Source organism: Cupressus sempervirens, chromosome 7 (assembly GCF_028749045.1).
Source record: "Cupressus sempervirens isolate cs-2001-9-10 chromosome 7, ASM2874904v1, whole genome shotgun sequence".
NCBI lineage: Eukaryota > Viridiplantae > Streptophyta > Pinopsida > Cupressales > Cupressaceae > Cupressus > Cupressus sempervirens.
The window spans coordinates 667,795,487-667,822,688 of NC_143124.1; the positions used below are offsets into that span (position 1 = coordinate 667,795,487).

Consider the following 27,202-nt stretch of genomic DNA (forward strand, 5'->3'; position numbering starts at 1 on the left):
AAGATCATCAACAATAATGTCTTTATATTCATTGAGCAATTCTGCAATTTCTTCTGGCACTTGGTCAATACTACCATCTGTCACTCGGTCACCACTATCTGGCACTCGGTTAGCATTATTTTCTTGCACTTGGCCTTCATTGACAAAACTTGGATTTCTTGAAATTATGGCAAAACAAACCTGATTCTTCTTCACTTCTGTTTCAAATTGTTTCCCATTAACCATACAAATCTTTACAGTAGTACAATTAACCTCATCTGGAACTTTAATCAAAGGCAATAATCTTTGTTTCTTCCCATTCACCCAAAGAGTATATTGATTCAATCTTCCATTATGTACAACATGTCTATCATATTGCCAAGGTCTACCCAACAAAATATGACAACAATCCATGGGCATAATATCACACAAAACTTCATCAACATAATGTCCAATTTTAAATTTCACAAGGCATTGCTCACTTACCAATATCTTATGCTCATCTTTGATCCATGAAACATGATAAGGTTTGGGATGTTTCAGCCTATCTAACTGCAACTTGGTAACCAGCTCTTCTGATGCCAGATTTGTAGAACTCCCACTGTCAATGATCACTTTGCAGCATTTTCTAGCCATCTTACATCTTGTCTTCAAAAGACTTCTCCTTAAAACAGGTTCCTCATCACTTTTATTACATAAGGTTCTTCTCACCATCAGATTTTCTCCAACCTTAGGTCCACTTGGTGAACTTTCAATGTCTTCTTGAATCACAACATTTCTATTATTCTGTCCACTTTCAGAGGATCTACATTCAAAAGATCTATGCCCTTCTTTGCCACATCTAAAACAATTACCATGAAATCCACTTCTAGAATAGGAATTACCTCTTCCCCGGTAAGAATTAGTGCCTCCTTGGTAAGAATTACCACCTTTCCATTTGGTCTTGCCTTTATCATCACTCTTCCATTCAGATTTGACTTTATCTTGCATAGAATTGTCAGATCTACTACTTTCTCCATAAGATCTACCTCTACCTCTTTGGAATCCACCACTTCTACCTCTTTGTCTTTGTTCATGCTTCTTTGTCAAGATCTCCTCAGCCTTCAAGGCATATTGGTATGCTTCTTCCACACTTTCCAACTTCACAAAACTTATCTCATCTTGAATTCCAGATATCAATCCATTAATGTACCTTGCAATTTTCTCAACATCATCATCCACATGTCCAGATCTGATGTCCAATCTATAGAATTCCTCAGTATATTCTTTCACAGTCATGTCCCTTTGTTTCAAATTTTGCATCTTTCTCAATAAGCTAACTTGGTAATCAGCAGGAAGGAATTTTTTCTTTACCTTGTTCACCATCTTTGGCCAAGTTCTTATCTTCTCCTTTCCTCTCCTTTGTCTATTAGTTTGCAAGTGCTCCCACCATAATGATGCATGACCTTTCAGCTTAGTGACTGCAATCTTCACCTTTCTGTTATCAAGAGTGTTTTCATACTCAAAGAACTTCTCCATATCAGAGATCCAATCCAGCATAGTATTTGTATCCAATTTCCCATCCTAAGGAACAACTTCTACAACAGGCTTTGAATTTGCCCTAGACAATAATCGCAACAATCTTTCCTCGTCTCAATCTTCTTCAGGTTCTAGATTATGGTTTGGTGCTGCTGCTTCATCATCACTTACATCTTCAAGATGCGCTCCTCTCCTTTGGGCTCTCCACAACACCTAATCTGGCTGCAATTTGTCTTAACTGATCCAATATAGTGTTATCAACATTATTTCCTCTACCACGAACCATCTTTACAAATCAGGTTCCTGCAAGATTGTAACCCTCTGCAAGTTATAGGTCAAATCAACAGATCTGCCACCCTACAACCAGATCCAAATCAGGGTTCTACACGATCCAATCTCCACAAGGATGAACTTCGGGCTTTGATACCAACTGATGCAGGCAAAGGATGAATAACTAGGGCCAAAGGCACACCCAGCTATCCAAGCCACCCTGCAAGAGTTAACACAACGGAAGAAAACACGAGGAACAGCACCAAGGAAAGAGAGAACAAGGATACATTTATTGATTCATCAAATATTCAGCATACATGCCCAGCTGTAAGGCCTTCTGGGTTACGGCCAATTACAGATGTACAACTTCCAGATCTCCAAATCAGATTTTTAAATCCACATATCTCTTTTTCTTTTGAACTCTCCCCAAAAATCTGCCCTAATCCTAAACCTAAACACCCTACTTATACTTACCAAAATGGCTTACGGATAATTCTAGAACATAGAGAAACCACAAGTCGGCCCTCATCAAATATAATTAGCTATACCAAAATTAAATGTGAGCAAAGTCGGCCCAATTGGGAACTAGGCAGAATGAACTAATGTGCAGGATTACAAAGAAACCCAGGATGCTCCTGCATCACTGTTAGTCCAACAGTTTTTCATCTTGAGAATCCAATTAGGTAAATGTTGTTGCAAAACATAGTTTGAGAAAATGACATTGTGTCATGGTGAATATTGTGCTTCCCTGTGCCTATGCATCACCACCCGCAGCGAGTGACCCTTTGTAAAACTCACCTTAGTCAGTGTTTTCCGTGAGACTTAGCTTCTCCGTGGTTTTTCCCGTATCAAGTTTTCTATGTAAAAACCTGGTATGGTGTATGATTCTTGTGTGTCATGTTTACATCTGATTTTGTTAAGTGGACAAAGTATTAACAAGCTCATTTTGGATATGTGAAAATTGATATAAATTTAATTGACAACTGACTCAATCCCCCTTAGTTGTCTGGGATATTCTACAAAATCAGGTTCTCCAGTTCATCTTCCTCTATTTCGTTCAGTAAGCACTTTCCTAAAACAATTTATGTTTCATGTTTCAGTAATGAACCTTCAAGTTGTTTAGCATAAGGGATTAGGTTCCATAACAACATTAATTGACAAGTTGGCCAACTTAACTTGCTTAACTGAACTAATTTTGGATCGGACGATTGCTTTTTATAATGGAGTTGGGATTGTCTGTAGTGTTTGCATCATGCTGTGTCCTTTTGTCATACTGTCTAGTATCAGCTGCATTGGGTGCCTTTCATCCCTACTTATATAATTTTTTGACATGCTATTACTAATATATCTCTGGTCTTGTATAACTGGTTTAAGTTTCAAACAGCTACTTAAAGTTTTTCAATAGCTGTATAAAAATAAATAATTAAAACTCTTCCTTCACTGTGAAATAAAAGAAAATTGTTTTTCTCAACAAAAAGTTCTAAAGCTATGTGGTATTCAGTAAATTTCAGTACAAGGTTGCCATTATGATTTAAGTTTCGTGTATCAAATTAGTTGTAAAAGAGATGCTTGTACTTCATAGGCAGGTTCGAGGAAGAAACGGAAGCTTTCTATTTTCTCATTCTAAGAGCCAACTGGTGCATGTATATGAAAGACAGAGATGCAGCAAGGGTTGTCATCTGATTGTGTTGACAGTGAATTTTTTAAGTTGTTTGACTTCTAAAAATATCTTTTCTTTTCTGCAGCTTTATGCATGTTTCTGGCAAGATCCAAGTGAGCATGTTCGGATGGCTGCACGTACCTTGTTCCACTGTGCAGCTGCAAGAGCAATTCCTAGTATTCTCCATTGTGAGAGATTAAATACAGTCAATTCTCCAGAACAGGAAGGGACACATCTTGTTGCTAATTCAGATGTAAAGCTTGACTCAGGACAAAGTTCTCAATCTGAACTGACTGATATTTTGAACTGGCTGGATTCATATGAGGCTGAAGATTGGATCCCTATGATTTGGGGAACAGAGGGAGATGCAAAGTCTTCACGCATTATTACAGGTGCAGCTTTGGCAGTCTGGTATCCCAGCTTGGTGAAATCAAATTTGGCGACAGCCGTCGCTCCACAGCTTGTCAAGCTAGTCATGACTGTGAATGGTAGACATAGCCCAACTGCAGCAGAACTCTTAGCTGAAGGAATGGATACTACATGGAAATCACATATTGCTAAAGATATACCACACTTAATTCGTGATGTTTTTATATTAATTGAGTGCCTCAGTGGTAGTGCATCTGGAAATGCAGGTTCTTCACAAAATCCAGTGATTGCCATGACAATACAAGAAACTCTTACTGGAATTCTCCTTCCAAGTTTGGCAATGGTAGATGTATTAGGATATTTGCATGCTGTTGAAAATCAAATATGGACTACAGGTTCTGATTCACCTGTTCATTTAGTATCACTGATGACTCTTGTAAGAATTATGCGAGGTGCCCCAAAAGCAATGGTTCCCTACTTGGACAAGGTATGTCTACTCTTCATATAGAACAATCAGTACAAGGTATTGAACATGTCTAGAATGTGGCTCTGGTTTTCTAGCAGTTAATATTACCAAAAAAATTGTCCATAGCTCTGTTATCTAGTAATCATTATTTGAGCTGGGATCTCATTTGTATGCAACTCTGAGATTTTACTGTTGATTATTCCTGAGTTTCTACGTTTGATTTTGATATTGTTGAACCAATATCTAAGTGTGAGTGTTATTTGTGTCACATTTCCATACACTGGTTTTGGCCAATCGCATGGAGAATATGAAAGAAACCTTGTTGTTATATCTTATTATTGCTTTGGTCCAATTCGCTAGGGACCCTGTAACTTGTTTGGATTATACCATTCATTTCCTTGATTTTTTCGGCATTCATTGAGTCATTTGTTGATGCCTTCATATTTTTCTGACTCAAATTTGTAACTCCCTAGATGTTTGAACATAAACAGAACTTTTGGTTTTTGTAGTTAAAAATACCTATTAAACTATAACGAAAATTACAAACAACTTTTCTAAAGGGCCTTTGCAAAAATACCGGTCTTTTATAGATCATGAATTTGTTTCATTGGAAATCCACAATCTTAAAGTAGATTAAAGATAACTTACACATTTTTATCTTTACTGTAACAAAGCAATGCTTACATCTTTGAGGTCTTTTTGGTACTGCTTTTATATGATAAGTTATTAAATGGCAGACTCACTTAGCATTAATATTTTGAACACCATTTATATGCTCATAAAATATGAGGAGATTTTGCTGGGCAGTTAAATGATATTTTAAGTACACCCATATTTACAAATAACTACCTATGCATTCTTTGATCACAATTATATATATGGGCAACAATAGCATAGATTGATGTTAAATAGTCATCTCCAGAAATAGAAAGTAAAATTTTATTTGAGTATCGTGTCTATTTTTAGACATGATTTATTCTATGCTACAGGTATTAATTTATATTAACATAAAATTATCGAGCTTCATTCTAAACGAATCTACAGTTGCATGAATCATAAACAATCAGACTCAGTTTGGCATTAAGCTATCATTATTCCAAAAATGGATACTTCGCTTTTGTTCCTTCTCGGGCATGAACTTTGATTGGATATATCTCAAACTATTCTCTCAGATGCAAAGAAAGATGCACACACTGCAAGAAAGAGAATGAAATTATATTTATGTCTAAGAATGACAATTGTAGATCATAAATATGACATTCAGTTACATAGAGACATACCAGTATAAAAGACCCTAACTAATCTACAGTTGCATGGATCATAGATAATCAAACTCAAAATGACTAAGCTATTATTATTCCAAAATGAAAATTTTGTTTTTTGTTTCTTCTCAGGCATGAAGTTCTTTGATTGGATATATCTCAAACTATTCTCTCAAATGTAAACAAAGATTCACACACTGCAAGAGAGAATGAAGTGATATTTATGTTTAGGAATGACAATTGTAGATAATTTAAGATAAATTAAAATATGACATTCAGTTACATAGAGACATACCAGGTTAAAAGGACTGTGTTATGAAAGGTAACCAAACACCCAAAACTAAGAAATTAAACAAGATAAAAGGAGTTAAAAATCTGAACCCTGAACCATAATAACCAAGTTGGAATAGAAACAAACCTGTAAGAGAAGAGCATTCAATGAAGAATGGAACTGATGAAGATGAAAGGGGTAATTCATGACAGAGACCAGCCCTGCTACGTCTGTAGCAATGCTTGGGCCAATAAGAACCAACTTAAGATAATTATAAAAATAAGTAATCTTCTTCCAAATGATTGTGGACTGCTCTTTCTTGGCACACTTTTAAGTCAATATGTTGATTCAAGGCATACAGCTGTAATGCTTTTAAAATGGCAATCCAATTAAGCATTATCCATAAGCACCCATCCCTCTAATCGCCCACACTTTTCCTTCTTTCAATGCTTGTTCACTTTCAAAGTTTATGAACCAATCTAAGCTTTTATCATTCGTTTTCATATGGTATTGGAGTGGGCGAAGGAGAATGCAGAGACTCTGAATAGAGTTATCTGTAGCATCTTTGGCCTCTGGAGGGAACAAACATGAAGAAGGCTGACCTCTTACTGTATGGTAAACTAAGCATTGCCGGTTTAATGAAATGAGGGTTAAGCAATGGAAAATGGCTATTTTAAACTAGACATTGGCTGAAAAGATGCCAAGAAATTTGATTTCAAGATGGGGGATGTTTAAGTGCAAAACTTGCACATGGAATGAAAGAAGTTGCTGAAGGAATTGAAGGCAATAAAACTGTTATATATGTGTAAGAAATGTTTTGTGTCAGGATGTATAATTTTTGTAATACTTTTGTCTTAAAAGTTTTACAATGAAGGCATATTGTGGAAGACCAGGAGAAGCTTAATTGAAGCATAGAAAAAGGAATAACTTATGTGTTTGAATGCGGACAAAAAAACCCATTTGCTACATTTTTTTTTCTCATCAATAGCAGATTAGATGCTTCATGAATGGGGAAGTCTGATTATCATAAGTGGGCATCAGGATGTATAATTTTTGTAATACTTTTGTCTTAAAAGTTTTACAATGAAGGCATATTGTGGAAGACCAGGAGAAGCTTAATTGAAGTATAGAAAAAGGAATAACTTATGTGTTTGAATGCGAACAAAAAAAACCATTTGCTACATTTTTTTTTCTCATCAATAGCAGATTAGATGCTTCATGAATGGGGAAGTTTGATTATCATAAGTGGGCATTGAATGATGTCTGTGAGAGCTCAAAAAGTTCTTTCTCTTGTACAGTACCAGCAAATTATTGGTCTCTTGGGATCTTAAAGTGGAAGGAGCATGGTAATTTCATTAAGGGAAAACTAGTGTGAGAAGGTGTGTGGTGAAGAAGCTTGTGTGGATGACAAGATTGTTTGAAAATTTGGTAAGCATTCACACCATTACTAAGTATTATTCATTTCTATGCATACATAGCATATGTGATCTTGTGAAGTGAGAGAGAAGTATGAAATTTGAACACGGTGCATATGAAGAGTTGTGCATATCTACGAGCATTTGAGATATCTTTTGTGATGATAACAAAATCATTACAACTTATTTACTGGTTCAAGGGATTAGTACAAGATGTATATGCACTATTGAGTAACACTATAGATTCAAGATTATTTTCTAATTAAGGTATTTTCTTTTGTCATTTTACTCTCTAATGACCCAATGAAACCTTGTTTGGTTTAATTGCATTTGGTGTAGCAGACCCTACATTTCCTACAATAGTTTTGCTCATTTGATCATAGAGTTGAATTAATGGTGTTATTGTAAAGAATGATTGATATTTTGGAGAGATAAAGGTTGATAAGTCAAAGATATTTTCCACAACAAATCAATTTGTGCTATTGCTATTAGGATTGAACTGTGCAGTTTTTTTAGTCAAACTAGTTGACCCATGTTTTATGAGTAGTTGTACATAAGAGCTCATCTCTCATGAGAATCAATGGACCACTTACCAGTCATTGCATCTAGGTGATGTTCACGGAGTTGAAGCATCATGACTTCTTGGGAGGTCACCCATCTTAGTATTAATGCAGCTTGAGCGCTCTTAATTACAATGTTTCCTCCATGGTTAAGCCCACTTTTCTTGCAACCCCATTTGGAAGGATGGAAACTGTTGTCTTGCATTTTGTCACCACAAAATGTTGGTAACTACACGAAACTTTTTCAAGCTAGTTTCACATTTCTCTGAGTTGAATTTGATATTCAATTATTCATTGTTGATTCATCAATCAATTTCAATTTGTATATCAAATTGTTTTACTGAAGGCCTTCGTTAAGTCTTTTTCGTTTTGCTTTCTTTCGAGCCTTTGCTTGATTTTTGATGCCTTCATCATTCGTTCTTTGCTTTTGAGTTTGCGTTTGTTTGTTTTTAGTCCTTTGGTTTTGCTCATGTCATGCATTTCGTTTTTCCCTTCGATTCAGTCTAACCTGGAGCTCAATCGGAGTTGTCAGTCAAAAGATATGTCCATTTTAGTGCTTCAAAAGTGGACCTTCTGGGTGCAACGACACAAATTAAAAATATGATGTTATATTTTCAATTTGACTTTAACTTTTTGATAAATATAACTTATATTCACTTTTTGTTATGTTTTTAAGTTACTTTATCTTTAAATTTTTAACTTAAAGTGACTATAGTGTACTTTATGTTATAATTTTAAGTTGAGTTACTTTTTAATTTTTCACTTAAAGTGACTATATAACTAGTATAGATATCTTGAATAAATGTATCTAAAGAAATGCCGATAGATATCCACTACAAAATAATTATAATTTAATTTACTACATCTAAAAATATTTATATTTCCTTTATCTCTATTTATTTAGTTTTGTACTAAGTAAGCTTTTTATTTTAATTTCTTAAAAAATGGAAGATTTATAGTCCAAATATTATAATTTAAACGGATATTTTATGTGGTATCTATTAAATTATTTTTAAAAGTATATTCTATTTATAATAAGATTTAAACTTTTGACATGTAGATGGTTGTCAAATTTAACCTAGAAGGGTAAAAGTTAACATTAACACGATCACACCATCCCACTCCCCCATTCTACCATTGTAGAATGCCTATCGACATTAACTATATAGTTTTAGTTTAATTTTTTATTTTAAAATCAAATGCTCATTTAAATGTTAACTTTTAAATGATATTTATGTATTGTATTTATAAATATGATATATTAATATTGTTTATGACTCATTTAGTAACATTTCTATAAAATTAAATTGAATAAATGGTTTTAAGTTATTAAAAGTGAACCTTTTATATGCAATTACATGTAAAATCCATCAAAAGTGGACATTTTACATGTCTTTGCATATAAAGTTCAACTTGTTATCAAAAGTGGACATCAAAAGTTTATCATGTAAGTGGACCTTTTTGATGTAATTGCATCAAAAGTAAAGTTTTCATGTCTTTGCATCTAAAAAGTGAGATTTAACTTAAAATATGCAAGTGACCTAAAAAGGTTTGTTTTTGCTTATGTGCATATTTTATGTAATAGCACCCAAAAGGTCCGATTTTGATGACTTACACATTTTAAAACATGCAATTGACCCAAAAAGGTCTGATTTTAACCAAAAACATGTTTTAATATGTGCAATGACATCCAAAAAGTCCGATTTTGAAGAACATGTCTTTACCCTCCAAGAACTCAATTTTGGAGATTGTGAGAGATTTACTTGATGGTTTTGCATGAGATTTTCTCCAATAGGGTTGTTTTTGCTTGGCAATGGATTTTCTAACATAAAAAATGGATTTATCTTGCTAAAAAATGTTTTTCCAAGCTCCCATCTAGGGCACGTTTTTGGAGAAATCAGCAAATAAATCTATTTTTGCTGCATGTTTGACTCCAAAGCAAATCAATTTGGCTTCTTTTTGGGATTGCATTACATATTGATACATATTTTGGTGTTTAAAAGCCAAAACGTTTTTGTTTCATGCCTTTTATGAATCACGTTTTTGCTTAAAATGCCCAAAAAATTGGGGTTTTAATCCACTTTTTTGCATTTTGGAGTCACAATTTTGCATTTTGATCCATGTATATACATTTGGGGAAGTTGTTTTTGCATTCACAAGTAAAAAATGACTCAAAAACATGCATTTTTTGGCCACGTTTTTGCAAAAACGGCCCATATTTTTGCATAAAAAAGTCATGTTTTTGTTCAAAAAACTCAAAAAAATGCATTTTCAGCCCATACCATGGATCAAGAGGGATCGTTTTTGAGTTTTAACGCATTCTCTTGTCTTTGGAAACCACGTTTTTGGCATTTTCATGTCAAATTCGACCCTTCATTGCTCATTAATTTGTGTTAAATGCAAGTACGGAAAACGTCAAAAAGTTGTTTGAAAATCCGGATTCGAGGAAGAATTGGTCTTCAAGTCTATAAAACTTGCTATTTTGGCTCTTTAACCTCCAGTAAGTAGACATTTTCAAACTTGATCAATTCATGCTTATCTTGCTATTTCCATGCATATTTTAGCTTGAAATTGCACATTTGTCCATATATATGCCATGAAAAGTGCATTTTACCTTTAAAAATGATGGAAACTTTTATTTTCACACTTTTGGAATTTTCCCAAATTCCAAATTCGAGTTTGCATGTTGAAGTGGCTTCCTTGTTGACATGTTTGAGTCTTTTGTCAAAGGCATGTGTTTGTTTTTTTGTTATGATCCGCACTTTGAGAGTTGTTTGGAATTGGGTGTTGAATGGATTCAATGCCCAATTGTTTACATCCATTCTTCCTTCATCTCTCTGATGCTTTCCGTTTGACTCGGACTCCGACGACGATGACGCCATTTCTTCACTTACCATTTGAGTTCGGAGATCAATGTCAAACTTCTGCCCTTCGCTTTCCATTGACAAGATATTCTTCTTCCAGTTGTGATTAACTTTTGCGGCCACTAGCCATCCTCTTCCAAGAATGGCGTCATATCCTTTTTTCTTCAAGGGAATCACTATGAAATCCAGTACAAATGGCTGCATCCTAACAGTTACTTGTTGAGCCACCAAGGTCCCTAGGGGCTTTATGCCCTACTGGTCGGCGCCGTGCAAGTTGAATGTGGGCGTCCATAGGGTAGGCTTGCCCAATTTCTTCCACATCTCCTTGGGAAGAACATTCACCCCGGACCCACCATCCACGATGGCTTCGAGGATTCCCATCTCGACCACTGTCGGATAACGACCATTACTTATTGTCAGTTACATGGGATCTGTCGCCGACCCTTCTAGTACTATTGGTTGTTCCTTTGTCTCCAACGGGTTTGTGTGGGCATTCAATAATGCCGTCCTTAGTTGCGGTACCATTTGTAATAGGTCTTGGAGTTTAACGAGCACCTCCATTTGTAGAATCTGATTGACCAAGTTGTTCTCTCCCTCCGATCATCCAAGAATAATATCTTTCATATCTTTGGTAGCCTTCATTTCCCTTTCTACGTCTTCCCGTGCCTCCCGTAGCCTTTGCTTCTTTGTGCAGGGGTTAGGATAGGTGGCTTGCTTAGCCTGGTTGTGGGTGATAACCAAAACTTTTTTCCTTGTCAATGTTAATGAGGTTTACTTGTTTCAGACACTTAGCATCTTCATGGTCCCTTGGACCACACCATCGACATAATTTTTGAGGAGTGTTGTTCTTCGGACACTCTGGCAAAGTGGCCGCATTGGTTACATGCCCAACATTGGATTATGGGCCTTCCCTTGGAATCATATTGTATCCCATTCCTGTTGTCATTCTCGCCCCGTCCTCCTCAGTGGTTGTTCCAATAGCCGTTGGATGTGGCATTATTGTTTTCCTAGGTCTCATTGTTAGTGCTAGAAGTGGATGGTTGTTCCTGTGTGAACAGTATCTATTGGCTTCTAGTCTTCATGTTGAATGGACACTCCTTTGTAGAATGACACAAGACCTGACAAATATCGCACATTGCCTTTTTAGGGCACGCTCCCTTTGAATGACCTTTCTCTTTGCAATTCGTACACCGAATTTCTCCTTCCTCCATGCAGCCACTGGTTCCCATCATGGATTTGAATTCCTTTCTCATCCGCTCTAAGTCTTTTTGGAGTGCTTGTACTTTCTTGCTGGGGTCCTCCTCGTTGTCTACACTGCTTCCTTTGTCAGAGGATTCATTACTCTCAGAGGAGGATGAGGATTTACTTCTCTTCTTCTTCTTTCTCTTTGCTATTTTTCTACTTTCTAGATTGAGGGCACGTTCGTAGGCATTTGTGTATGATGTGGGCAGAACTATCTTCATTTTCCTTCTCAATGCCTTGCGGAGGCCTTCTATAGACCAGCATTTCTTTAGCTCATTTGTGTGTTGAGTACCCATCAGGCTAAGAAGATCTTTGAGCCTTCGATTGTAGGCTCGAACAATGTCCTTCTTCCCTTGTTTACAGTTGTAGATTTCCTTCACAACCTCGTCATCTTGTAGCAGTCAGAATTGTGCTTGGAATTCTTTTAGATCATCCCATGTAGAGATTTTTTCCTTGTCCATGTTGGAGAACCAATCCACCGCCACTCCTCGTAGGCTAGCTGGAAACTAGTTCAACCATTCATCCACATCCGTGACTGAGTTGGTGGTCCATATCATTTCACATGTATGGCAATGCTGTATGGGGTCTTCCTTCCTGTTGATTATGAACTTCGAGAGTTTTTGCTTGAGACATTGTGCTTCTTGCCATGTAATTACCACTAGATCGTGTCGCTAAACTCTTAGAAGTTGGTTTCGATGGGTTACTTTGACCACCGTGCAGTGCCGCTCCAACACTTCCTTATGCCCCCTTGTCTTCTGTTGGCCTCACCTCCTTTCCTACTTCTTCACAGGTTCCCTCTCATAGTGGTGTACGAGATGAATGTAAAAATTGCTCCTTTGTCGCCTCAAGCATTGCTAATCTATGCTGTGTTTCCTCGAGCAACTCTTTGTTACTCCGTACCTGCCATTCTGGTGAGCTGTGGCACCCTTTGTTGGTTCTTGTGAACCCTGCTACAACCACCACACTAGGTGATTTCTCCGGCTGCCTCTCAGTCCATTCCTCAACAAGTTGTCTTATTCTCCGTTGTTTGGCTTCGCCACGCACAGTTTGTAATTCGTCGATTTCTTCCCTCAAATTCCTATTCTTATTTAAAAGATTGGGCATTTGACAGATATCATTATAAAACAAAACAAAACAGAACACTCTTTTATTTATTTATTCTGTATACATCATGTGTGACTTATGCAATAATTATAGACTTCTGAGTGCCCTTGACACCACGATGCAACAACTCATGTTTTAGTTTTCTGACGTCGTGTCTCTCTCTCCTCATAGAGACTCTTGAGGGTCTCCTGACGGTGTTCCTTGTGTTCTACTTCCTCCCTACGTCTCTTCTGTGCCACGTAGGCTTGTGCAATCAGATGGGGGAGTTGGTCTAAAAATTTGTTTGTGGTTGGGCTTGCGTGCATAGCATCCCACACATTGTCTGGTGTAACCCTGTTCTCTGTAGCTTCTCTCCATACAAAATATCAAGGCCTACGCAGTAGAGGATGTGAAAGTTTAGCGCCGCCTCGTGCTCTCCTTCGAAAATTTCTGTTTTGTTGTCATCATTTGTCTTCCGGTTGTCTTGTACTGTTATTTCCATTTATCTTCGTCCTTCCATACTACTCCGAATTCAAACTAGCAACGGCGCCAAATGTTCAGCCCGTGGGTGAACAGGAAAGAAACATATAATCAATGCAAAATACTATTAATTTATCAAATGCTTTCCGTACACAACAATGATATTTCATACAATGATAATAATGCCAAAATAAATAAGTGTTCACGACATTTGTGATGTCCAAAACGGTGCCAATGAAACAAAACAATTGTGTTCGCACCGATAACTATCTAACTACCCATTTTGCTCGACAACACACGCATCGGCACCCGCATCCGGCTTGAAATCAGATGCATTAGTATCCTAGCTTTTTTTGTTATGATATGGACTTTGAGAGTTGTTTGGAATTGGGTATTGAATGGATTCAACGTTTAATTATATAGGCCACAAGGTCCAAAGGTCATGCCTCATAATAAATGCCGACCTAGTCCTGTAAAGACAAAAACTAAATTAAACACATCTTTCCATATCACAAGTAGGCCGGCCTGCTAGGCATTTTGAAATTGATTGTTTTGAAGCCAATTAGACAAATATAGAATTAATAGAGTGATTGGGCAAATCTTAGGTCATTTCGGAACTTCATTGGAGTTGGCCAAAGCTCATTAAGCGTTTTCATAAACACAAGCAAAGCTGGGCTGATTTTCACCATATCAATTTTAGAATTCTATGCTCCATTGGGCCATATTACCATGTCATCATTATTTTTAATTCGGAAATGTGAGGCCCATTGGGCAAACACTAATATGCAATTCAGAATTCTAGGCTTCATTGGGTGAAATGCCATAGGACTATTTTGGAAATCAAAGGCTAGTTAGGCCATGACATTTATGAATTCTAGAAATTCGTATGGTATTGGGCAAAACATATTGCTTTTTTGGAAATTTGGATGTGTTTGGGCATAATCAAACATGGTCCTTTCCAAACAAACAGCCCGACTGGGCGAACTACAACCACCCTTTCAGAGATTTGATAGTACTTGGGGCAAATTTCATCAAGTGAATTTCAGATGGAGTTGGGCAAGTGCTTGAAGTCTCGGGAGATTTCCCATCCATTGGGCAAGAACATGATGCTGACTTGCTGAAAGTTCCATGTCATGAGGCAACTCGGGTTTGAAGGTTTAATGAGGCAACTTAGGTTTGAACTGTTAATGAGGCAAGTGCAAACAAGGTATTCACAAATCTCAAGGTGATGTGGCAAAGCCAAAATTGGAAGTTAAGCCTCTATGTGACAAGTTGAGTTTGATAATGTGACGTGTCAAGTAGAAACCAAAAAACTCACCTTTATGTGGAAAGTCGGAAATGAGGTCTTTATGTGGCAAATTCATTTGAGAAATTCAAAAATTTCAGTCATATGGCAGTTTGGAATCATCCATGGATGTGGCAAATGGAGTTGACCACCCTATGTGTCAAGTTGTTTGCAGGATTCCAAGGTCTATGAGTCAAGGGAGTTTTGAAAATTTTATGCTCATGTGACAGGTTCACTTCGGACTTCATGGTTCTCTGTGGCAAGTAAAACTTAGAATTCCAAGCCTCACGTGTTAAGTCAGAAACCTTGACTCCATATGTCAAGTGCATTTCAGAAGTATTAGCCTCATGTGGCAAGTCAGAAATGACAAGGTTATGAGGCAAAGTCTCAAGATGACTTTTGGATTTCACAATGTTAAGTGTCATATTGCCCAAGATATAGCTCATATTTGGCAATCTTATGTGTCAAGTGGCTAAGTTGGATCGGAAAGCAGGGCTCTATGTGGCAACTGAAAATCAGAAATCTCGTGAAGATGTGTCGAGTGTGTTTACCGTACAAGTAAAATAAATGAACACATACAGACAATGGAATAGAATAGCAGAATTATATTCGCATATGCCGGACATACATTATGCTTGATACAATCAATGATAGAAGATCGAAGATGATTTACAATGATCCCAGACGGGATATAAATACTATCCGCCGAACCTTCCCGAAGGAGTCCGTCGGCCACAAACATTATGTCCGCTACAAACTATTTACCCGTCGGCTACAAAATACAAAACACCGACAACAATCATTCCGTCGGCTATAGAAACACCGTCGAGACCATCCAGTCGGCTGACACCATCCCCCCCAAAAAGAAAAATCGTCTCCTAATGACTAACAAAATATCTGAGACAAATTAACAAACAAAATACATAAACAGACTAATTACAACAAGATAAATTTTCTTTTGACACATCACTGTCACCTTCTTCCCGTGCCTGTAGCCTCTGCTAACACAACACTGCTTCCTTAATGAAGCTAACCTTGATAGCCACCTGTGCTGCTTACTCTGTTTTTAACTCCTCGGTACCTTGAGCCAAGTTTCGTGGCACTGCCTCCAATTGGATGATCAACTCCTCCCGAGCTCTCTACACATCCACCAAGACAGCCTCCTGGCCAACACCTACTCCTAGTGCCTTTGGTACACAGATAGTCCATGCCTGCAACAACTTCAACTCTTCTCAACTGGTCAGACTCCCACGACTGACATCTGCAACGATTGGGGGTCCAGGGGGCAAGACCAAATTAGCACTCCGAAACCCACACAAAACTGCATGGAACACACTGTTTCTGCCATTTTCTGCCGATTCTACACTCTTTTTGGCAACCACTGATGCTTCCCCTTCCCTTTGGCATCATTTGCTACTCATTCTGAACAACTTGAATCTGTCGTTTTTTTTTTTTTTTTTTGGTAAGAAAACCCCTCACACCAATCTTCTACACAAACTCGAATAATCTCTCCTTCGCAAATGAGAAACATAACTCCAACAATCTTTCGCTGAAACGTCTCCTCTGGCAATGAGAAACAATACACAAACAAGCATTTCCGTTGAAATTTCTCTGCAGGCCGTTGATTTGCACGCCTCCAACCCTCCTCTTCCCATGAGCTAAGCAGAGTTTACGGGGAAAAATCTTGCTCAGAATGCCTGCAGCTGTACCCTTCTTTTGCTTTTCCATGGCGAGGATGTCGATGCCGATGGCAATTGCCTCTTCGCGGCTTACCAGAAGGCAATCTGGATGAATGCCAATGTTACTGCCACAGACCTGCGCCGAAAGACAGTGGCGCGCTTACTTCATACCTACAGGTCTGCTACACCCCAAGGGAAAATCGAGAGAGATGAAGTCTGCAGAAAACACAGAAGCTCATTACTCGGAAAAGCTGTGACGTGAATTGCGTATGCCGCACCAAAAACTCTGCGTGCACCTCCTGAGAAGTCAGAGTGTTTAAGGAAGAATTTGCGGGTGAACAACCAAAAAAAACTCCGCAGAGATGCAGAAAGAAAGGATCAGAAGATAATGCGAAGGCAGAACCGCGGAAAGTACTTCATCCGTGGGTAGGACAGATAGCCGTGGAGGCAAGTAACCCGCGGGAAGCAAGCAACAGACTTAGCGAAAGACGAGCACCACGTGCGGAATGAAACAAGCCCGCGGAAGAGAATTAGAACCACGCGAAGAAGACAGAGTTCGCGGGAGAGAGAAAAAGAAGATCCGTAGAAAAGTAAAGGTAACCCGCGGAAAAGACACGCGGGAGGGAAAGGTCTCCGCGGGAGTCTGCGGGGACATCCACCATCAGAGCTTGCGGGGAGGGTCCACAGGACACCCTGCAGGGAAATGCCCGCGGGACATCCTGCCCACGGAGCGCAGTCCGCGGGATACTTTTTTCCTTTCTTTTTTTTTTTCACTGTATTTATTTTTCTTCAATTTATTTATTTTTTATTTTTGACAAAAATAAAATTAAAAAAAAGCACCTCAATTTTGCCTCTAGGCGTCGCCATTCTACAACGATGACGACGAAGGAGCCCTCAGATCATTCGGCGACGACTTCTTCAGTGACGGCGATAGCGTCGAATCATTCTGCAACCACTTCTTCGGCGGCGACAGTGACGATGATGAAATCTTCCGGGCGCGGTATGTTTTCAATTTAGACCTGTTGACTGCCTGAGGAATCTCTTCCCCGTCCAAGGTTGACAATTTAATTGCTCCATTGTTGCCAACTTCTCGGATCTGGTATGGTCCGACCCATCTGACTTTGAACTTCCCCGGCTTGATTTCATTTCGCCCATCATACTTGAGTACCAGCTGCCCCGACTGAAACCTGTTGAGTTTGAGATGTTTGTCATGCCACGCTTTACATTTGTTCTGTGTCACCTGTGTCGCCCATTGTGCCTGCGGTCGTCGTGCATCTGGATTATTTCCTTGGCACCCTTCAACTAATTTTGCGGTGCGATACATTCTCTTCTTTCTATGCGGTCCGTTCACCGTGCACCGGATGGTGGGATCTTTCTTTTTTTTGGGTTTGGATTGGATGTTCTTCCCCTCAGCTTCCGCCTTTCCTCCTTCGGCTTCGCTGTATTCATTCTCCCTTGTTTTGTCACCTTTGTCGACCTTTAACATATTGCAACTCAGAAACAATTCGTAGTCTTCTATCTGCCAGTGGTAGAGGCCATTCACTGAGTCTAGGTCGTCATCATTCGATCCTCCTTCTACTGTCAATACTCTTTCGTCGTTCGGTTCCATTCTCCTCTTTCCTTCATCGTCATTTCTTTCGTCGTCACTATCGCCTTCACCTTCTGAGTCTGACGATGTTGCCTCCTCACCTACCATTTGTGTGTGCAGGTCAATTATGAATCTTTTGCCTCCGCGCTCCATTGATAGGGTATTTCGTTTCCAATCATGTTTTACTTTTGCTTGCACCAACCAAGTCCGTCTGAGAATAGCATCATATCCTTTTCTTTTCAATGGAATGACCACAAAATCCAATAAAAATGGTTGCGTACCAATGGTTACTGGTTGTGCCCTCAAGGTTCCTAACGGTTTGATCCCATGCTGGTCCGCCATGAGCAACTGGAATGTAGGTGGCCACAGCGTCGGCTTTCCCAACTTCTTCCAAGTATCCTCCGGCAACACATTCACGTTGGACCCTCCGTCAACAATTGTGTTTTTCAGAACATTTCCCAAAATCCCCATCTCGACAACCGCCGGATGCCGTCCGGATGTGAGTGTCAGTAGCATTGGGTCTGTTGTCATCACTTCCCTACTGTCCCTTCCTGTGTCCTAAATGGCTTTCGAAAACGGTGTATGATTCAGAATGGTCGTCCGTAATTGGGGCATTGTGAGAAGGAGGTCACTTATCTTGACTGGTATCTCCGTTTGTAAGATCTGTCGTACAATGTTTTGTTCTGCGAAGTTCCTTGCCAAGGTGCCGGTGATGTCCTTCAACTGAGATGGCCCCGCCAAAGATGCCTTTGCAATTTCCGCCTGCGCTTCCCCCAATTTTCTCTTTTCCTCCGCTTGCCTCCGTGTAATTGCCAGAACTTCCTCTACATCTGTGCCGACAATGATCGAGTTTACTCCAGACTTTGGACACTTGGAATCTTCGTGATCACCGGGTCTGCACCATCTGCATAATAATTTCGCTGTTTTTCATTGTACAGTCCCGCGCAAAATGACCCCACAAATTACATGCTTGGCATTGAATGATCGGCCATCTGTTTGCATCATACTGGGTTCGACTTCGGCTCCCATTATTATTGTTATTGTTCGCATTGTTGTTATTTTGCCCTCTGTTATTATTCCTGTACCCTCCGGATGTGGCACCTGCGCTATTCGTATTTCCGCTACTGCTCGACGGGGAAGCCTCCTCTGTAAGAAGCACCTGCGGAGATCCTCTTGTCTTCATGTTAAAGGGGCACTCTTTTGTCGAATGGCCCATGATTTGACAAATGTCACAAAATTGGTTCTTTGGACACGATCCTTTAGTATGATTGTCGGTCTTACACTCTGTGCACCACAGTTCACTGCCTTTTGGCTCCTTCTGCATATTTTAAAACTCCTTCATCATGCGGATCATGTCCTTCTGGAGGGCACAAACCTTCTTACTGTTGCCTTCCTCGTCGCTGCTATCACCTCCGGCAAGCTCGTCGTCATCCGAATCAGATGAGCTAGTGTTCTTCTTCTTTGTTTTCTGCTCACTTTCGAGGTCCAATGCTCTGTTATAAGCTTCCGTGTATGACAACAGTGGCACAATTTTCATTTTCCTCCTCAACTTTGAGCGTAGGCCTTCCACGAACCATCTTTTCTAAAGTCCGTCCGCCGGCTTACTTTCCATTTTGTTTATCAAGTCTTTTAATTTTCTGGCGTAAATGCGGACGGTTTCGTTCTTCCCCTGCTTAGTACTGAAGATCTCTGCTAAAATTTCATTATCATCCTGCAACAGTTTAAATTTTGCCAGAAACTCCTTTTTAATGTTATCCCAACTATTTAGCTTTTGTGGATCTGTATCAGTGAACCAATCAATTGCTACACCTCGTAGGGTGGCCGGAAATTGCCTCATCCAGTTGTCTTCATCAGTTATCCCATTTTCCTTCTAGATCGTTTCACATGTCTTGCAATGTCGAACGGGATCAGCTGTACCATCACCATTGAAGTTCGGCAGTTTCTCTTTTGGTCCCGCCATCACAATTGGTTTCTGTAAACAGGCGTTTCTCGGTCTTGCAACACTGGCGCTCTTCACTCCCACATCGACGGTCTGCACTCCCACACCGACAGTCTGTACTCCCACATCGGTGGACTGGTCTCCCATATCGGTGGTCTGCACTCCCACACCGATAGTGTGTACTCCCACACCGGCGGACTGGTCTCCCACACCGGCGGTCTGCACTCCCACACCGGCGTTTTGCACTCCCACACCGACGGATTGCTCTCCCACACTGGCGGACTGCACTCCCACACCGGCGGACTGTACTCCCACACCGGCGGTTTGCACTCCCACACCGACAAACTGCTCTCCCACACTGTCAGACTCAACAACTGCAAACCTTGGTGAAGAAGGGTGTTCTGAAGTTGTCTCTTGCAGAAGTATATTTCGGACGAAGAGTTCACTCCACCCTCTTGCTCTGTCAGCACTCCGAGCCGTGCGAGTCGATGCTCTTCCGTCTGGATTCTCTTCCCTCGGCGAACACAAATTCAAAAACTCCTCCCATGCTTCTTCCACCAATTCCAACCGTTGTCGAGTCTCCTCCAACAATTCTTCGGCACTTCGGTTTCCGTCGGCAATCTTCTGAAATCTCCGTCGGCGTTCGGCTTGCTATGCCAGAATTAAATTCTCTTGTGCAATACGGATTCCATCTTTTCCCTTGACCTTATTCCAATCCTTGTTAAGCTGATTTGGCATTAATCTTCATTCCTCCCACCTTCTAGGTTCATAAGGCAACGACGCCAAATGTTTACCGTACAGGTAAAATAAATGAACGCATACAGACAATGGAACAGAATAGCAGAATTATATTCGCATACATTATGCTTGATACAATCAATGATAGAAGATCGAAGATGATTTACAATGATCCCAGACGGGATATAAATACTATCCGCCGAACCTTCCCGAAGGAGTCCGTCGGCCACAAACATTATGTCCGCTACAAACTATTTACCCATCGGCTACAAAATACAAAACATCGACGATAATCATTCCGTTGGCTACACAAACACCGTCGGGACCATCCAGTCGATTGACAGAGTGAACTTTGGGAAGTTTTGAATTTCATAAGGCTATATGGCAAGTGCAATTGGATTTGGCAATGCCATGTGATAAGTGCCATAAGATAGATCGGAATTTGCTTCTGCATGTAACAAGATCTCATGAATGTAATTCAGAAATGACATAAAGATGTGGCAAAGTTCCTTAAGGATTTTTGAAATGTCATGTTGGTGGATTAGGTTGCCTTAGGATTTCCTTTGATACTTGGAACTTGCCTCAACTATAAGCTTGAATTTGATCTCGCCACTTGGAATCAAACGTTGTTCAGCAAATTCTCATTAGTTGGACTTCAATTCTTTTTTTTTTTGGACTCAATCATCTTGAATTCATAGTTATTCATCCCTTAATTGCTCACACCAATATGATAAAAATTTTTGTTTGTGTGTCATGAATTGCCTATTCACCACTGGATATTGATAAATCTCAACTTCATTCTTTCCTTTCCACAGATTTCTAAAGCCTTTACTCGGTGATCAAACTTGGACACCCCTTACTACCTCAAGACCTAGGCTTCCCCGAGACTAGGACTTTAGAATGTTGCCAATATACTTGTAAAGCCTACATGTACTACCAACTAAAAGCGAAAAGAGGGGATTCCCATTTGGAATTGGGCGATAGTGTGAAAACCTCACAATAAGTATGAGGATCTAGAAATAGCATGTATTGTTTATCTTGAAAATTAAAAGGGATTGCTTTGAATTGTTGGGTAGTAGTTCAAAATCTTCTAAACTCCAACTGCAACGTAATAAGAAATAACCTTTGGCACCAAAAATCAGTCCTTTACCTACAATTTGTTTTTTTGGTTGGTTATAGTCATGTTTGACTGGAGCTTTGAACCAATGAGGCTACAAATCTAGGGGACCTCATCCCCTTGAAAGGAACACCTCAAACCTACGAGTACGGAAGCCTAGCACAGACATCGAGCTTGAGGGGCACACGAGACACACACCCATTGTGGGTCTAGCATAAGGTCCGCGAGCACTCCAAGCCCAATGAGATTCTGACAGTTGGATCAATGTAAACACCATTATCTTCCTCTTCTTCCGCATGGTACAGTGCACTCTTTGGTCAACAATTCCTTCCGACTACCATGACTGTTGTGCTGAAAGATGACTCCTTCTGACTCCCATCCCAAGCATACTCCGAGTGCAAATCCTTTGAGATTTGAACCAAGAATTATGTTGAACAACGATTCCTTCCGACTGTCATGCCCAACATAGACTGTCTCACTTGATTACGCTTACCGTGGTTCAAACATTGAACCTCCCTATTACAAGGGCTCGCAGCAACCAGTGTGCTATGAGCTCATGCTCAGTCCACCTACAAATTCAAAGAGAAACGAAATATTTAATTGTTCAATGATTTTGAAGGAAAGAAAATATGCTCAAATAAGCCATCAAAGTTTTAATCTTTAGTTCATTCTTACGAAAGATTGACTATATAGAATAGTGCCAATTGTTTGTGTTTTATTTTTTAAAACCTTTAAGCTAGGCTTTGGATATAACTTGGCCAAATTGCTTTATTTAGTCACAACTTTAGTGTGCCTACAACGTAGAAAAATTGTGATTCTCTTGATGTCTTCTAGCTGTCGTTACTGGTTGCAACTATATAACAAATTTGCAAAGGTTTAGGTTGCAACTTTATTGTGGTTTCACTACCTAAAAAGTGTTTCATCACTTTACCTATTGATGCATTGTCTTGTTGATGCATTTTTGTTTGCTAACACTTAACTCTCACTTTTTCCCTATTCCACTAGTTTTGTGGATGGGGATAACAGGGGATGCTTGGACGTGTTTTCAAGATGAATTTTTTGAAACTATTTTAGGGAATGATAAAAGGGGTGACTATATTTTAAAAAATGACTATTTTCAAATATAGGGAAATTTTAAACATTCATATATAACATTGATATGCCATTCATCATATGTATTATATAACCGTTAAGACACAACATTAAAGATGAATTGAGAGTTCACATGAGCATCAAACAATTTATTGAATTCTGAAGCTCAATTCAATTGCTTCCATAGTACATTGTCAATAGCATATGTTATAAAATTAAAAAATACAACAAAATGCTGAAAGATTTTGCATGTTTGAACTACAAAAATGTCAAAGTCACAAAAACATTAATGATATAAACTAATTTGCCAAGTTGGGTTTAGGCTCAAATATGGGTACAGGTTTTGGGTACACATATATTGACAAATGCTCTTTCCTGGGGAATTGGTACAAATTCATCTATAAACATACACATAGACACACATATGTATGTATACTATGGTACATATATTGTAAATTTTTATACACATTCAACAAACATATTTATAAATATAGAAAGAAGAGTGATATTCATAAATCCATAATTGTCAATAAAATTATAAGTAAAATACATCATATATTATATTTATTGTTTGCAAAAATGATAATATTCAAGTGTCAAAATGTCATAGACAATGAAAATTCGAAGTACAAGGCATATTTAATATCCAATGCCATATACATCTTGAGAGGCATCAAGGTCAACATTTGGTTCAACTTCATTTGAACGACAATCCAATAGTTGGGCTTTTCAATGTTTTAAGAAAGTTTTTATTATGCAAGTGGGGTGTGATGTCCCCACTTTTTGATTAGGTTCGAAAGCTGTAACCTACAACCATTTGTCAGTACAATATCGAAAAATTGTATGTAAAACATATTAGAAACATTAGATTTTAGTAAATACTAATCTAGATACTACCCAAGCTACCCATCCCAATCCTTCAGGAGAGATCCTTTTTCTATTCACCTAACCCTCTGGTGAGAACTACGTCTCGATTAGGTAATTTTCATAGAAAGAGCTTCTCCCTTAGGCCTCTTTGGGATCCTTGGTAACACTACTTGGTAGAGATCCCACCTCCACCAGGTCTCTTCTCTAACATATGCATATGTTTGACCACTACAATATATATTGCCTCTAAGAGATTCTGTACAAATCTCTCTTTGGGTTCCAATTTGGATTGCCGACATTCCATTAAGAATGCCCTCTAGTCTTCGAATTCTCTTTATGAGAAACTCGACATCCATAGTTGGATGCCCTCTACCAAGGTTAACTTGATCTCTATAAGAATTATAGAGTTCTTATACTTGTATGATTATCACATAAACCAAAAACAAATGTATACCACTATGTTGCTCCTAGGATTGTCTTTAACCTTATATGATCTTACTTGGTCTTTAGTTCCATCCGTATCTCTGTATTATCTATTTAAATAGAGACTTGAATCTATCGAATAAGAATAATAAACTATCCTTATTCTATTCAATGTTGTTGTGCTTCTTCATTCACTTTTTCTTAGTGAATGCCTCCTATCACTATTCACTCTCCCCCTTGTATTCGACCTCTCCTTGCCCCATGGTCACTATTTCTTCTGCATGGCTGTCCTATATATTCCGCATGTGGTTTCTTTGTGGATCACTTGTATTATCGTCTTGCTGGCTCTCGTTTATCTTTGAATGTAATGCTTGTTTCCTTCATTGGCACAAAGGATATTAAATGCCTTTCTTGTCTTTTTATGCATCCTCACTCACGATGCTCAAGTTACTCAAACATATGTATGCGGTTAAGTGATGGGATTTGTTGTATGTAGGGAGCAATTTGTATCTTTCCGTTTGTCTTTGACTCTTCTCACTTCTACGTCAATAGTGGGGAATGTTTTCAACTCTGATTCCCACGGCCCAAATTATAGTTTATATGCTTTTAATTCTCTCCTCCTCCATAAAGATCAAAATGCCTATCGTTGTCTTCTATTGTAACCTTACTACCCATATATTCCTTATCTCCCTTTTTACTTCTCAAATACAAGTTATCATCGATGCTGGCAGGAATTATATTGTTCTTATCCTATTGTTTACGCCTGTGCCAAGGGTTTCTTTTGTTGGTCTTGCATTTGTAGTTTCCTCAAGAATGGATGTATTTGTATCGTGTGTGAGAATCCACTATGCGTCTCTCCTCTAAATATAGACTAATCTGTGCCGCTGCATATATATTGTTTGTGCCTCTCGCACTTTCTTATCCACGCTAATTGGAGATGGGTAAGTAACTTGTCGTCTTGCCAGGAATGCGAGTTTTCCTTCAATACTTGTTCTAGCCTCTATCCATAAATGCCAAATTGTATGTTCCAATCCTCCCCCTGTTTTCCCCATGTGTTCCTCCTTTTTATATATATATATATATATATATATATATGTAATGTCTTTCTGACAAGTCGTGTCTATACAAGATCCATCATTATTTATAATTTAATCAAATAATATATATTATTCACATATGTTATTATAATATATCATTTTTAGTTATAAAATTTATTGATGTTTCCCATAATATTGACTCATTTATATATTGTAAGTTTTCATTCTTTATATTATTTATAATATATTGAATAATAATTTATATGATTATTATAATTATATTTTACTATTTTATTTAATTAATCAATCAATTAAACTATCTCTTAATAGTTTAAATCATAATTGTGTGTGTGTGTGTGTGTAAAATTATCTCAGGAGAGAGGATATTACATGGGGCCTGGTTTTTTTGGCTCCCATTGCCATGGGCTCCCCTAGGTGCAGCCTGGGCATGTGGGACGTAATTGTGGGTGAACCTGGACCACACCAGGACCCGGAGTGTACCCACACCAGAACATATAGGAACCTGGTAAATTCGAATATAAGGTATGAGACTGCCCCTAATTGGCATTTCTAGGATGCCCGATTAAGAATTTTTATATTAATCTATTGGATGCTATTGTTTCTGTCCCATGTAGAGGCAGATATATTACTTTCTGATATATATTACAGTGATAAATTAAGTGTGGGAAACATATCATACTGATTGAATATTTATAGGTTTATAAATATTATAAGAAATTTGTACATGTTCGAATATGTAAAGTTTGAGATAAACTGTTCTTACCCTATACTCAAACAACATAACTAGTAATCTTAAAATTTGGGTTAGTATTCTTCCCACATCTGTTTAATCCCTAACATATCAGTTTAATACTCTAGGTTTTGGTTTTCAGAATCATCTTTCAGTGCCAAATACAATTCAAACTCCAGCTTATTAGAATTTTACCAGCTTAGTTCTACCTTTTGCATTTTCCTGTTTTAAGCAGAATCTTCATTTCCCAATAGCATGAAAAAATCAAAAAAAATTGTTTTCGGTGAAAATTAAAAAATCTAATGGTTTTAGGTTAACATGTAAACTGTACAGTGCAGGTGACAAACTATATCTTACAGACTATGGACACTGGAAATTCTGTACTGCGTAAGTCTTGCTTACAGAGTGCTATGGCAGCATTAAGGGAGATGGTGCGCATCTTTCCAATGATTGCTTTGAACCAAAGTTCTACAAGGTTAGCTGCTGGTGATGCAGTTGGAGATATTCACACCCTTTCAATTCAAATTTATGACCTGCAGAGGTAAGTTTGATGCCATTTAGGCAAATCTAATTTGGGTGTAAAGGTAACCTAGTTTTTTATGAAGAATGTGGAGATAGCTGGATTTTCTTCCTTCCAATTGTTGATAGAAATCAAAGTAAATCTCATTGCTATTGCCTCATCAGAATTCTTGGGTCCATCGGAATATTAACTTGCTTTCTTGTTTTTTATAGTGTAACAAAACTGAAGGTTCTTGATGCAAGTGGACCACCAGGTCTTCCAACTTTACAAACAGGAAACACAGCTTTAAGTAGTGGAGGGATTTCAGCTTTAAGCTTTTCCCCAGATGGAGAGGTATGGAGCTTAAGTCACTTGAATTAAGTTGTTAATGAAAAAATGCTTATAGACTCATTTCATGTAATAAAGATGGGTGAGGCATTGCAAATGAGCTTATCTTCTCTACGTGTCTGAGATAATTTTTTGTAATATCCCACCCGGGATGTTAAGCCACAAACTCCCACCAATAATTTTCAGATTAATTAAACAAAGAATATTGCAATTGTCTTTTCAGACTCAACCAGTAAATAAACTCATAAATGCTCAATTAAGAACTTCAGAATGGTTATTGCATTATAAACCAGCAATACAATAACATAACATAGAATTTAATCTTACAAACAACAAAAACAGTCAGATTGGAAGACACTGAACTAATCGATAAGTAGATAGCTGCCATATCATTAGAGCT

General features: G+C 38.4%; 1 protein-coding gene across 3 annotated transcripts in view; it reads left to right on the plus strand.

The window, feature by feature from the left end:
• Window positions 1–27,202, plus strand: part of LOC149548436 (Transducin/WD40 repeat-like superfamily protein) — a 223,209-nt gene that overhangs the window by 140,469 nt on the left and 55,538 nt on the right. For 2 of the 3 annotated variants that reach the window (XM_089792504.1, XM_089792505.1), the window contains exons 5-7: window positions 3,513–4,283; window positions 26,294–26,496; window positions 26,688–26,808. In XM_089792504.1, the coding sequence (XP_089648630.1) occupies window positions 3,513–4,283; window positions 26,294–26,496; window positions 26,688–26,808 (1,095 nt within the window). Of the gene's footprint in view, window positions 1–3,512; window positions 4,284–26,288; window positions 26,497–26,687; window positions 26,809–27,202 lie in introns of all 3 variants that reach the window. The other variant, XR_016354026.1, reaches the window with a different exon arrangement.